The following is a 14,078-nucleotide window of genomic DNA, read 5'->3' on the forward strand; positions in this document are numbered from 1 at the left end:
TGGAGCGGTTGGATGCAAAGACTCTCCACAAAGTTATTAGTTGCTGGAAATCTGAAATCTAAACACGGAAAGCTGTTCCAAAGTGGCAGAGAGAATGGGTTAGTGCTTAATCTTGATGCTGTTTTAAAGGCTGGGAACAAGAGGAAGAGGCTCTGAATGTTGCCTCTGTCCTCCCCTGGGGTGCTGAATGTTGTTTCGTAGTGCTGAGCCCCCTGCACACAGCCCTGTCACACACATCACAACCGCAAACAACTGGCGTCTGAGTGAGTGCCAGGGACAGTTCTCTATCTGAGCACTGTGAAATGTTGTTTTGCCTCGAAGCACCCAACCATTTATTCACAAGATTCCCTGCGTTTACCCAGCAAAATACATGCCGGCCCACATTTCCTGCCACCTAACCAGCGGAGGGGTAGGCTGGCCTCGGCGCTCTGACACCTGCAACAGAAAGAATGAAGCAAGAACAGAGTTAATTGTGGAGGGAGTGCAGAGTGTCGTCCCAGCTCGGTCATCGCCTGTCTCCTCGGTGAGAGGGAGATCCCCGAGGCAGCACATCATTCCTCCAGCACAGACTCACTCACCTCCAGTCTAGTTTAGAGTGAGGGACACTGTTTCAACTGTACCTCATCAGTGGAGGAGGGTGAGGCAGTCAACCTTGGAGCACGGCAGACAGACCGTGTGGAGTTTGCACATTCTCCTCGTGTCTGCGTGGGTTTCCTCCGGGTGCTCCGGTTTCCTCCCACAATCCAAAGATGTGCGGGTTAGGTTGATTGGCCATGCTAAGAAATGTCCAGGGATGCGGAGGTTAGAGGGATTAGTGGGTAAAATATGTAGAGATACGGGGTACGGCCTGGGTGGGATTGTGTTCGGTGCAGACTCGATGGGCCGAAGGGCCTCTTTCTGCACTGTAGGGTTCTATGGTCTATGGACCGAGACATCCTCCACTAGGTGGTGATGCTGGACCTCGAGTGTCACACACAAGGAGGTTCTCTCAGGAGTATCAGAGGCAAGTGAGTTACTGAAAGTTGGAGATTGCGGCAGCAGTGCAGAGCTTTGGGCAATAAATGGGGGCGACCATGCTGCGTGTGTGCTTCGTGATGTGTCATTGAGAGAGTGACCATGCTCTTGGAGATCCTTATCCAGCAGCATTCTGATGGGTGAAGGAGCAGAACACTGACACGCACAGAGTGAGACTCTTTTTATTCATTCATAATGAATAAAACTGCGGCACGGTAGCACAGTGGGTTAGCACTGCTGCTTCACAGCTCCAGGGTCCTGGGTTCGATTCCCGGCTCGGGTCACTGTCTGTGTGGAGTTTGCACATTCTCCTCGTGTCTGTGTGGGTTTCCTCCGGGTGCTCCGGTTTCCTCTCACAGTCCAAAGATGTACGGGTTAGGTTGATTGGCCGTGCTAAGAAATTGCCCCTTAGTGTCCAAGGATGCGTAGGTTAGAGGGATTAGTGGGTATAATATGCAGGGATATGGGGGTAGGGCCTGGGTGGGATTGTGTTCGTGCAGACTCGATGGGCTGAAGGGCCGCTTTCTGCACTGTAGGGTTCTATGATTCATGGGACATTGGTGTCGCTGGCTGGCCATCATTTATTACCCATCCTTAGTTGCCTGAGGGCAGAATCAGCCATGTGGCTCTGGAGTCACATGTAGGCCAGACCAGGTAAGGACGGTTCCCTAAAGGACATTAGTGACCAGATCAATTTTTCCGCCAATAGATTCCTTGCCCTCTTGGCCTGCACTTGTCGATACCCTAACATACACACACCGCACCTCCCCCCAGCTCCCAACAGCTAACTGGCAGCTTGAGATTTTCAGTAGTTGTGAATATACTTCACAATGAATTTAACGATCTGTTGATTGGAGTCTTGTGGGTCCCCCCCTTCCACCCTCACTCTGAAATTTGAGTCACATCCGGAAGGTCCAATGACACTACCTGAGCACACAACATGTCTCCTCACCCCAGCACACCCTCAATAAAATCCAGCCCCAAGAAAGAGGCAGAGAATGGAGGGAGTAGGAGGGAAAGGAAACGAGAAACGGAGTGACTGATAGATAGAGAGAGAATGCAAATGGGGGGAGGATAGAAAGAAAAATGGGATGTTGGGGGCTTGTGAGAGAGGAACCGGACTGATGGAGGGAGAGTGAGAGTGATGGAGAGAGAATAAAAAGACAGACAGATGCAGAGAGAAAGATAGTTGGCACAAGTAATGCCCCTGGTATGGCTGAACTCAGGATTAATGGACTAGAGCAACGATGTTTCATGAATGAATGAAGGTCCAGATGCAGACTGTTAGGAAGTACCACAATAAATAAAATTAAACACCAATCTTCAAATACAAAGCCTTATACACACGATTGTTCCAATTCTCTCCCCATACCTAATGGCGCACTAAGGCAGACTTTCACCCGTTTCCAGAGCTAGTAATTCCCAGAACAGGTCTGTTGCCAGGGGCTCGTATCTTAGGGAATGCCGCTCCACATCAAGCTGACCAGGAGTCTCTCCTACTCTTAATGCCAGCTATTGGCTGGTTGGAAGGGTTTGCAGGTTAACACTCAGCCTGTTTGACTGTGTTACGAATGCACTTCCCTTGACCATCAATTTCTGGAGTGGGATTTGAGCCTGGAGCTTCTGGCTCGGAGGTAGGGATGCTACCCACTGCGCCACAAGACCCCCTCACGCAATACTGCATCTAGTTGCAGTCTCTTTCCACGGTTTAGAGGGGGGCAGCATTTAATTCTCCAAACTAGTTACACCCTGCCACCCCATCCTCCATCTCCCCCTAACCCACCTCTGTGCCCTAAATCCTCCGCTGCCCCACCAATCCTTTCCTACACCCCCCACCACCCCAGATCTCTGTTTCACCACCCAGCCAGCTCCCACAGCCCACTCTAGCATCGAGTACAAGCAAACATTTTGATAGGATGTTAAGGAGTTATCTTTAATCATTTGCTGCCTCTCAGGGATGCCAGTGAAAGATTTGATGTGACTGCAGTGATGGGAAACATTTTCTTCAGGAGACTTGCTCCGGCAAAAAGAAATCTTTGTCCTTGCCTCTGCTCTCACATCGTTCTATCAATGGAGCATTGTGTCCAGTCCAGCAGACTCCCTCTCCGACACTGGCTTCAGTTCATCGTAACGCTTAACATTCATTTCATAAAATCACACTGGCAAAGACCGCAGTTTGATTCCAAATATCGTTTTGGAATGGCTGGGCTCCCTGTCTCCCTTCTGCTAGACCCCTGTGCCAGTGCAATGTTCTGGCTTCAGAGCCTCGCTTGGATGACTTTGGAATATTGATTGTGAATTCTGGGTGTGGTCGGAAAAATGTGTGGCATGAGCTTCAGATTCCAAAGCTGCACTGTTGGGAAACAGAGGCTCCCACACGGAGCATAGAGAGAGAAAATGATCCTGCCTACATACATCATTCCACCTGAGTTAAGTGGCGGACTGAGTTACTGACACAGTGAACTCACCTCTCACTCCTCCTCTTCTTTTGCAGTGCCCAGGGATACCTGTAACCTCCCCTCTGCCCAGGAACATCTGTAACCTCCCCCTCCCTGCCCAGGAACATCTGTAACCTCCCCTCCCTGCCCAGGAACATCTGTAACCTCCCCCTCCCTGCCCGGGGACATCTGTAACCTCCCCCTCCCTGCCCAGGGACATCTGTAACCTCCCCCTCCCTGCCCAGGGACATCTGTAACCTCCCCCTCCCTGCCCAGAAACATCTGTAACCTCCCCTCTGCCCAGGGACATCTGTAACCTCCCCCTCCCTGCCCAGGAACATCTGTAACCTCCCCCTCCCTGCCCAGGAACATCTGTAACCTCCCCCTCCCTGCCCAGGAACATCTGTAACCTCCCCCTCCCTGCCCAGGAACATCTGTAACCTCCCCCTCCCTGCCCAGGAACATCTGTAACCTCCCCCTCCCTGCCCAGGAACATCTGTAACCTCCCCTCCCTGCCCAGAAACATCTGTAACCTCCCCTCTGCCCAGGAACATCTGTAACCTCCCCCTCCCTGCCCAGGAACATCTGTAACCTCCCCCTCCCTGCCCAGGAACATCTGTAACCTCCCCTCTGCCCAGGAACATCTGTAACCTCCCCTCTGCCCAGGAACATCTGTAACCTCCCCCTCCCTGCCCAGGAACATCTGTAACCTCCCCTGTGGCCAGAGAGGAATTGAAAATTTGCCTCCCACAGCAGCCTGGGACACAGTTCCTGAGCAGGGGGAGGATACAGATGCCCCAGGCAGTGGGGTTACAGATGTTCCTGAGCAGGAGGAGGTTACAGATGCCCCAGGCAGTGGGGTTACAGATGTTCCTGGGCAGGGGGAGGATACAGATGCCCCAGGCAGTGGGGTTACAGATGTTCCTGAGCAGGAGGAGGTTACAGATGCCCCAGGCAGTGGGGTTACAGATGTTCCTGGGCAGGGGGTGGTTACAGATGCCCCAGGCAGTGGGGTTACAGATGTTCCTGGGCAGGGGGTGGTTACAGATGCCCCAGGCAGTGGGGTTACAGATGTTCCTGGGCAGGGGGAGGTTACAGATGCCCCAGGCAGTGGGGTTACAGATGTTCCTGGGCAGGGGGTGGTTACAGATGCCCCAGGCAGTGGGGTTACAGATGTTCCTGAGCAGGGGGTGGTTACAGATGCCCCAGGCAGTGGGGTTACAGATGTTCCTGAGCAGGGGGAGGTTACATGAGATGGCACAAAGATTGGCCGGGTGGTTAACAGTGAGTGTCAGTGATCATATGGGCGATAAGTGGCAGATGGAACTTAACCCTGAAAAGTGTGAGATGATACGTTTTGGAAGGAGTAATTTGTCAAGAAAGTTCTCAGTGAATAGTAGGACACTGGGAAGTTCTCTGAGCAAAGAGACCTTGTGTTTGTTCACAGATTTCTGATGGAAGAGCATGTTGGTGGGGGTAATGAAAAAGACATTGGGGACACTTGCCTTTACCAGTCGAGACAGATTACAAAAGCAGTGAGGTCATGCTGGAGTTTGCTGAGGGCCATAGCTGGAGTACTGTGTGCAGTTCTGGCCACAACTTTATGGGAAGGATATGATTGCAGTGGAAGGGGGTGCAGAGGAGATTCACCAGGATGCTGCCTGGGATGGAACATTTAGGTTATGAAGAGAAGCTTGGGTTGTTTTCATTGGAACAGAGAAGACTTGGGTGGGGGGAGTGGGGTCAACCTGATGGAGGTGTACAAGATTCTGAGGGACAGAGTGGATAAGGAGCAACTGTTCCCTTTAGTTGAAGGGTCAGTCACGAGGGGACATAGGTTCAAGGTGAGGGGCAGGAGGTTCAGGGGAGGTGTGAGGAAAAACTTTTTTATCCAAAGAGTGGTGACGATCTGGAATGTGCTGTCTGGTAGAGTGGGGAAGCCTCACATCCTTTAGAAAGTACCTGGATCAACACTGGGCACATCACAACATTAGTACTATGGGCCAAGTACTAATAAATGGGATTTGGTAGGATGTCAGATGTTTCTCGCGTGTTGGTGGAGATTCGATGGGCTGAAGGGTCTCTTCTCCATTCTATGATTCTCTGAAGCTCTGTAACCACTGCCTGCCCAGGAGCTTCTGTAAGCTGCCACCACTCTGTAATAAGCCCTTGTCTCCCCTGGATGCAGCTGTGAAGTTCCCCTGCCGAGGGGTCTCAGTAATACCCCCTGCCCAGAGAGTTTTTATTCTCCTTGTTATTATTGTCCCCCCCACCCAGAGGGCCTGACCTTTGTCCTTTCTCCCTCAGGCCTTCACGATGATGAAGATGTGAAATTCATGTTGAAAGGCAGCAAGTTAAAAAAAGTCAAGTCGGGTACGTGGAAGAAAACTCGATGGATGAAGCTCCAGGAGGATGGTCTTTCCATCTGGTGTGAGTCCAGGAACAAGGCCCCAACCTGTGAGTATCTCAGCAACAGGTACATCCCTGCTTTACTGCTCACGTGTTACCTCCAGGAATCCAAGACTGAGGGATCCAGTTTCCTAAATTCTCAGAGGTAGAACATAGAACACTACAGCACAAACAGACCCTTTGGCCCATGAGTTGCACCAATCATATCCCTACCTACCAGGCCTATCTCTAACCCTCAATCCCATTAAATCCCATGTACTCATCCAGAAGTCTCGTAAAAGACCCCAGCAAGTTTGCCTCCACCACCACCGACGGCAGCCGATTCCACTCACTCACCACCCTCTGAGTGGGAAACTTTCCCCTAACATCTCCTCTGTACCTGCTCCCCAGCACCTTAAACCTGTGTCCTCTCGTAGCGACCATTTCAGCCCTGGGAAATAGCCTCCGAGAATCCATCCTATCCACACCTCTCAACATCTTATAAACCTCTATCAGGTCACCTCTCATCCTTCGACTCTCCAGGGAGAAGAGTCCCAGCTCCCTCAACCTATCCTCATAAGGCATGCCTCCCAATCCAGGCAACATCCTTGTAAATCTCCTCTGCACCCTTTCAATAGCTTCCACATCCTTCCTGTAGTGAGGCAACCAGAACTGAGCACAGTACTCCAAGTGGGGTCTGACAAGTGTCTTATAAAGTTGCAGCGTTACCTCCCGACTCCTAAACTCAATCTCTCGATTAATGAAGGCCAGTACACCATACACCTTCTTGACCACATCCTCCACCTGCGAGGCCGATTTAAGAGTCCTGTGGACCTGGACCCCAAGGTCCTTCTGATCCTGTGATAACACAGGCCTATTGTTCAGTAACATTTCCATTAGCCTTTCTGGAATTCATTCACACTTCCTTAAAGCTTCAGTTTCCCCCCCTCTGTCTCTCTGGTATAACCGCATTTGTTACTTCTGCTTTCATTTTGCCTCTGAGCCTCCGTTCTGATCAGTAACTGGATTGTTTTGAAATGTGGTAACCGTCCAGTCTTCTCCTCTTAGCGTCTTGGAGGAATATTTCATTGGCAACAGGAAGGCTGAAGGAGCTGACTGCTTCCCCAGGATTTTTCTGAAGGTGGTTGTCCTCTCAGCTCAGAACAGCACGATGGTTAGGACCAGCATTAAGGGCGTTCAAATGGTCATTGGATAACATTGGAATAGTTTAGGTTAGAGGGTCATTAGATTGGCTCCATTGGTCGGCGTAACATCGAGGGCCGAAGGGCCTGTACTGCGCTGTATGTTCAGCTGCCTTTCCAGATGTGACACCTCAGCACTAACTAGTAATTGAAAAGGTGACGCTGTATCCAGGTTCCCAACCTGAACCTTCTAAATCTCTTGTTAGAGCCCGGTGTTTGCTCTGTCATACGATGACTGTTCATTTTTTGAAAGTTGTCAAATTCTCACCGTACCTCATCGAACATTCACCAGTCACCTTTGTTGTAGATTCCATCTAGAAATTCAATTAAAATGCCCAAACCTTCTTTATTGGCATTCATCTCAAAAAAAAAACCATTTCTGATTTCACTGTAGGGGAGTTTGCACATTCTCCCCGTGTCTGCATGGGTTTCTTCTGGGTTCTCCTGTTTCCTCCCACAGTCCAAAGATATGTGGGTTAGATGGATTGCTAAATTGCTCCTTAGTGTTAGGGGGACTAGCTAAGGTAAATGCATGGGGTTTGGGGGATAGGGTGGGATTGTGGTCAGTGCAGGTTTGATGGGCTGAATGGTCTCCTTCTGCACCTTAGGATTGTATGATTCTAATGCAGAACGTGACAATACCAAAATACCAAGTACTCTCATTGGTATCCATCTCTCATTCAAATGGTTCAGATGATGCCAGAAGTTCAGACCTGAGAACACTGGACAATTTAAACCTGTTTTTGGTCATTTTTCAGAGTGGTCGCTGTGGTTAAAAATGTATGTTTGAGGGGGAAGTGAAGATTTGAGTTTCCACCCTCCACATTGTGAGAACTATTTGGAGATAGTTAGACAATCTCGGGTAGAATACAAGAGCTGAGTTTTTAATCATTTGGGATATTGTATTTACAGAGATCCGGACACTGTTTAATTCACACATCTCCACACAGACCCCCTTTCAGTCTGCCCCTAAACGCTGCTGTTGAGGAAATCATTCAAATAAAAGTAAATTAAATTGACAATGGCTGGTGGGGCACTGTAACAAAAGACAGAACTTTAAAGGAAACTTATCTAATCAAATGAAAATGTTGTTTTTGACGATGTATTCCATCCCCTGCGGTGCCCACTGGTTATGGAAAGCCTGAAGCGTCTCGGTGGAGACTGCATGCTCCCTTTCCAAGGATACCCACCCGCAAAGGTAGCCACGGTCGAGGGGCAGAGAGTCGGGCTAGGCTACCCCTCGACTGCCTGGACCTGTTAATGACCACCTTGGCCGAGCCCAGGAGCAACTAAACAGGAGGTCTGACTCTTTCCTCCCCTCCCTCTACTCCGGGTGACCAGGGGGGAGTGTGGGGCTGAAGTGCAGCCGAAACATGAGGCATGAGGAACAGCCCCTTCGTGTAACTAAAAAGCAACCGGACCTCAGGCAACTTAAACATCCATGGTACACGGACCTCACACATCGACAGAAAACACAGGGGGTCCATCAATCATCTTCATTTGCTACTGTGTGGGTCTGCTGCAACACCCTCTAAGTGTGCCAGATCGGAAACCCAGAGTGAAGCCAGATCAGATCCCAATAAATGTATCTATTTTGGCATAAATATGAAGGAGGGACACTTCGCCTCAGCAGAGATTCCACCGATAAATTAGGATTCTTTTTATTAAAACAAGCTTTAGTCATAACACAGTTTAAATATGACTCCAACAAAATGAAACTGTTTAACTCTTAACTGTTGAGCCATCTCTAAACAGGAAGAGAAACATGTAGTTTCTTGTAGGCTTCTATCTTTAAACAGCTCTTTCCAGCAACTGTACGCACTTTCTAGTGTCACATACGAACATAAGAAATAGGAGCAGGAGTAGGCCATCTAGCCCTTCGAGCCTGTCCCGCCATTCAATAAGATCATGGCTGATCTGAAGTGGCTCAGTTCCACTTTCCCGCTTTCTCCCCATAACCCTTAATTCCCCTGTCTATCAGAAATCTAACTACCCGTGACTTAAATATATTTAGCGAGGTAGCCTCCACCACTTCAACGGACAGAGAATTCCAGAGATTCACCACCCTTTGAGTGAAGAAGTTCCTCCTCAACTCTGATCTAAACTGCCCCCCCCACTTATCTTGAGGCTGTGCCCTCTATTCCTGCTATCCTTTCTAAGCGGGAAGAATCTCTCTACCTCTACCCTATCCATCCTCTTCATTATCTTATGCGTCTCTATAAGATCCCCTCTCATTCTTCTAAACTCCAATGAGTACAGACCCAGTCTATTTAGTCTCTCTTCATAGTCCAACCCCCTCATCTCCGGTATCAGCCTAGTGAACCTCCTCTGCACTCCCTCCAAGGCCAAAATATCCTTGCGCAAGTGCGGCGACCAAAACTGCACACAATACTCCAGCTGCAGCCTCACCAGTGCCCTGTACAGTTGCAGCAAGACCTCCCTGCTTTTATATTCTATCCCCCTCGCTATAAAGGCCAACATTCCATTTGCCTTCTTGATCACTACATGACCCTGTCTACCTAACTCACCTTTCTTTAATCAAGAAACCATCCTCATGTTCCGTTTCTTTGATAAGATAAAGCTCATTATGTGTTCTGCGAAATAAATATTTACATGGCTAAACTGAGTAATTAGATAGATCTGTAGTGCACTGGGATAGTGAATACTAAGCTTCTGGGGCGCTGGGTAGAGCCTGGGTGATGAACTGTCTCCCTTGAAGTCCCTTCTTTTTTCCTCGGATGGTGATGGCTAACACGAGGGGACATAGCTTTAAATTGAGGGGTGGTAATTATAGGACGGATGTCAGAGGTAGGTTCTTTACTCAGAGGGTAGTAAGGGTGTGGAATGCCCTGCCTGCTGCAGTTGTGGACTCGCCAACTTTAAGGGCATTCAAATGGTCAGTGGATAGGCATATGGATAACATTGGAATAGTTTAGGTTAGAGGGTCATTAGATTGGTTCCACCGGTCGGCGCAACATCGAGGGCCGAAGGGCCTGTGCTGCGCTGTAATGTTCTATGTCTCAAGTCCTCCCGTTGAGGAGTATGCCCGCGTTTCTTTATCCCAGATTCCTGAGCCATCCGTTTTCAGATGCTGGTCCGTCGCTAATCTCTTGTCTGGTGTTTCAGTCTCGGTGATGGATATCCGGGATATCCAGGAGGGTCACCAGTCGGAGGTGATGAAGAAACACGGCGTCAGTTTCTCCGAGAAACAGTGCTTCACCATCATCTTCATGGGCAGCCGCACCACCCTGGACCTGGTGGCAACGTCAGAGGAAGAGGGGAGGCGATGGGTCCAAGGGCTGAAGAAACTGATCCGAAGAGTGGAGACCATGAGCCAGCGAGAGAAAATTGAACAATATCCTTTGTAAAGTTCTTCTGGCCAAAACTGGGGAAAGTATAGGCCGGGCAGGAGATCGGGTTCCAACGCCGTCACTATATATCAGGGAGCTGATACCACACCAGGTATTTCGGGCTGACGATGATGTTTCTTAGTAATCATTATAAATCTAAAACAACCTCTAAATAGTCTCACAGTGCCTGGGACTCGATTCCCAGCTTGGGTCACTGTCTGTATGGAGACTGCATGTTCTCCCCATATCTGCGTGGGTTTCCTCCGATTGCTCTGCTTTCCCCCCACAGTCCAAAGATGTGCAGTTTAGGTGGATTGACTGTGCTAAATTGCCCCCTTAGTAGCAAGGATAAATGCATAAGGTTGTGGGGACAGGGCCTGGGTGGGATTGTGGTCGGTGCAGACCCGATGGACCGAATGGCCTCCTTCTGCACTGTAGGGTTTCTATAAATCAGGTTTGGTGAAGGGACGCTAGCCTCTGGGGAGTCATTTCAAGCTGGAATTTTGCAGAGTCGGGTAAACTCCAGAAGCCTTTTAAAAATGATAGATTCCGAGATCTCCGTCCCTATTCCTGACACAGGCAGTTTCCACTGACATGGCATAAAGATTTGGATAATAAGCCCATATCCTGTACTCGAACCTGGCTGGCCTCTTTGTAGGAATGGCACCTCCCCCTACCCATGATTTTTGTGAAGTTGGGCCAGTTACTCCAGGACATAGAAACTAGAAGCCCCTTCGAGCCTGCTCCACCATTCATCTTGATCACGGCTGATCATCAAATTCAACATCCCGATCTCTCCTCCCCCCCCACCCCCCGCCCCAATATCCCTTGATCTCTTCAGCCCCAAGGGCTATATCGAATTTCTTCTTGAAATCAGATGACGTTTTGGCCCCAGCTACTTTCTGTGGTAGTGAATCCCACACATTCACCACCCTCTGGGTGAAGAAATTTCTCCTCACCTCAGCTCTAAAAGGTTTACCCCTTATCCTCAAAGTATAACCCGTAGTTCTGGACTCCCCCCACCATCGGAAACATTCTTTCTGCGTCTACCCTGTCTAGCTTTGTTAGAATTTTATCAGTTTCTATGAGATTCCCTCTCATTCTTCTAAACTAGAATGAATATAATCCTAACTGACTTAATTTCTCCTCATATGACAGACCTGCCATCCCAGGAATCAGCCTGGTAAACTTTTGCTGTGCTCCCTCTATAGCAAGGACATCCTTCCTCAGATGAGGAGACCAAAACACCATACTCCAGGTGTGGTCTCATCAACACCCTATACAACTGCAACAAAATATCTCTATCCCTATACCCAAATCCTCTCACTATGGACTTCAACATACCATTTGCTGTATTTACTGCCTGCTGTACCTGTGCACTTATTTTCAGCAACTGATGCACAAAAACACAAATATCTCACTGAATATCCACCTTTCTCAAGTTACATCCATTCAAGTAATAATCTGTTTTCCTATTATTGCTACCAAAGTGGATAATCACATATTTGTCCAAGTTATGCTGAATCTGCCATGCAGATGCCCACACACTCAGCCTGTCCAAATCACACTGAAACATCTCTGCATCCTCCTCACAGCTCACCCTTCCACCCAACTTTGTATCATCTGCGAATTTGGAGATAATACATTCAGTTCCCTCTTCCAAATCATTAATGTATAATGTGAACAGTTGGGGTCCTAGCTCTATGGTACCCCACTATATACTGACTGCGGATCAAGAAAAGACTCATTTATGCCAACTCTTTGCTCCGTATCTGCTAACCAGCTTTCTATCCATCTCAAGACATTACCTGCAATCCCATGTGCTTTGTCTGTTATGTAAGACCTTGCCGAAAGCCTTCTGAATGTCTAAATAAACCATGTCCACTGGTTCTCCTCAATTTTACTAGTTACATCCTCAAAACATTCCAATAGATTCATCAAGCATGATTTCCCTTTTGTAAATCCATGTTGGCTTTGTCTGATTATCCCACTGTCTTCCAAATGCTGAGTTATGAAATCCTTGATAATAGATTCTAGCAACTTCCCCAGTACCGATATTTGCCTCACTGGTCTTTTGTTCCTGTTTTCTCTCTACCTCCCTTTTGGAATACAGACTTACATTAGCTACTCTCCAATCTGTAGGAACTATTCCAGAGTCCAAAGAATTTTGGAAAATAACCACCAATGGATCGACTATTTCCAGGGCTATTTCCTTAAGTACTCTGGGTTGAAGATTATCAGGACCTGGAGATTTATCCACCTTCAATCCCATCAATTTCCCCAAAACCGTTCCTCTACTAATGCTGATTTCCTTCAGCTCCTCACTAAAACATGTTTCTCTCAGCATTTCTGGTACATTATTCATGTCTTCCTTTGTGAAGATTGAAGCAAAATACAAATATAATCCCTCAGCTATTTCTTTATTCCCCGTTATGAATTCTCCTGTTTCTGACTGTAAGGGGCCTACATTTATTTTTGTCAATCTTTTTCTCTTTATATACCTTACTGTCAGCTTTTATGTTCCCTGCTATGTTTCATGCTGTATTTTTCCCTTCTTAATCAATCCCTTGATCCTCCTTTGCTGAATTTTAAACCGTTCTTTACGAACACATGTTGGAGAATTGTGGGTTAAATCTCCTAATGAGTGACAGTGTAGAGATTACAATGCTTCGGGAAGCAACTGGGTTCAGCAGACGTTGATAAAAGAGGGAATGATGAGAGAAACATCAAGAGGGAAGGCTTTTCTATCTCTTTAATGTTGCGTAAGAACATAAGAAATAGGAGCAGGAGTAGGCCATCTAGCCCTTCGAGCCTGCCCCGCCATTCAATAAGATCATGGCTGATCTGAAGTGGATCAGTTCCACTTTCCCGCTTTCTCCCCATAACCCTGAATTCCCTTGTCCATCAAAAGCCTATCTACCCGTGACTTAAATATGTTCAGCGAGGTAGCCTCCACCACTTCAACGGGCAGAGAATTCCAGAGATTCACCACCCTTTGAGTGAAGAATTTCCTCCTCAACTCTGTTCTAAACTGACCCCCCCCCCCCCCTTATCTTGAGGCTGTGCCCTCTAGTCCTGCCATCCTTTCTAAGCGGGAAGAATCTCTCTACCTCTACCCTATCCATCCCCTTCATTATCTTATACATCTCTATAAGATCCCCCCTCAGCCTTCTAAACTCCAACGAGTACAGACCCAGTCTATTCAATCTCTCCTCATAAGCTAACCCCCTCATCTCCGGTATCAGCCTAGTGAACCTCCTCTGCACTCCCTCCAAGGCCAAAATATCCTTTCGTAAATAAGGGGACCAAAACTGCACACAGTACTCCAGTTGCGGCCTCACTGTGTACAGTTGCAGCAAGCAGGCTGATCTCAATTCATTATTCTTCAATAAAATGGCATTTGGTTACAGCTCAACCTGTTACAAACTGGCCCGGTTCAAACTTAACAGTGACTTTTGTTATAGTCAGTGTCCTGGTTATAAAACTCAGGATCTTGTCTGCTGTGCCGAACACTTCTGCAGACCACTTTCCCATCCATCCTAGGTTACAACTGGATCCAGCCTCTTGTTGTTTCATTTGGAGAATGGTTACTGGGATGAGAAACTGGGGTACGGAGATAGTTTGGAGAATCTGGGACTCTCTCCCTTGAAGAAAAGAAGACAGAGCGGAGATTTGACAGGTATCCT

At 48.1% G+C, this 14,078-nt stretch overlaps 1 protein-coding gene across 1 annotated transcript in view; it reads left to right on the forward strand.

Moving 5' to 3' along the window:
• LOC145358979 (1-phosphatidylinositol 4,5-bisphosphate phosphodiesterase delta-3-like) overlaps positions 1–14,078 on the forward strand; it is an 83,634-nt gene that overhangs the window by 18,112 nt on the left and 51,444 nt on the right. The window contains exons 2-3 of the mRNA XM_080213337.1: positions 5,760–5,909; positions 10,169–10,397. Coding sequence (XP_080069463.1) covers positions 5,760–5,909; positions 10,169–10,397 — 379 coding nt within the window. The remainder of the gene's footprint in view (positions 1–5,759; positions 5,910–10,168; positions 10,398–14,078) is intronic.

This window comes from Carcharhinus amblyrhynchos, chromosome 27 (genome assembly GCF_965287045.1).
Source record: "Carcharhinus amblyrhynchos chromosome 27, sCarAmb.v2.hapA, whole genome shotgun sequence".
Taxonomy (NCBI): domain Eukaryota; kingdom Metazoa; phylum Chordata; class Chondrichthyes; order Carcharhiniformes; family Carcharhinidae; genus Carcharhinus; species Carcharhinus amblyrhynchos.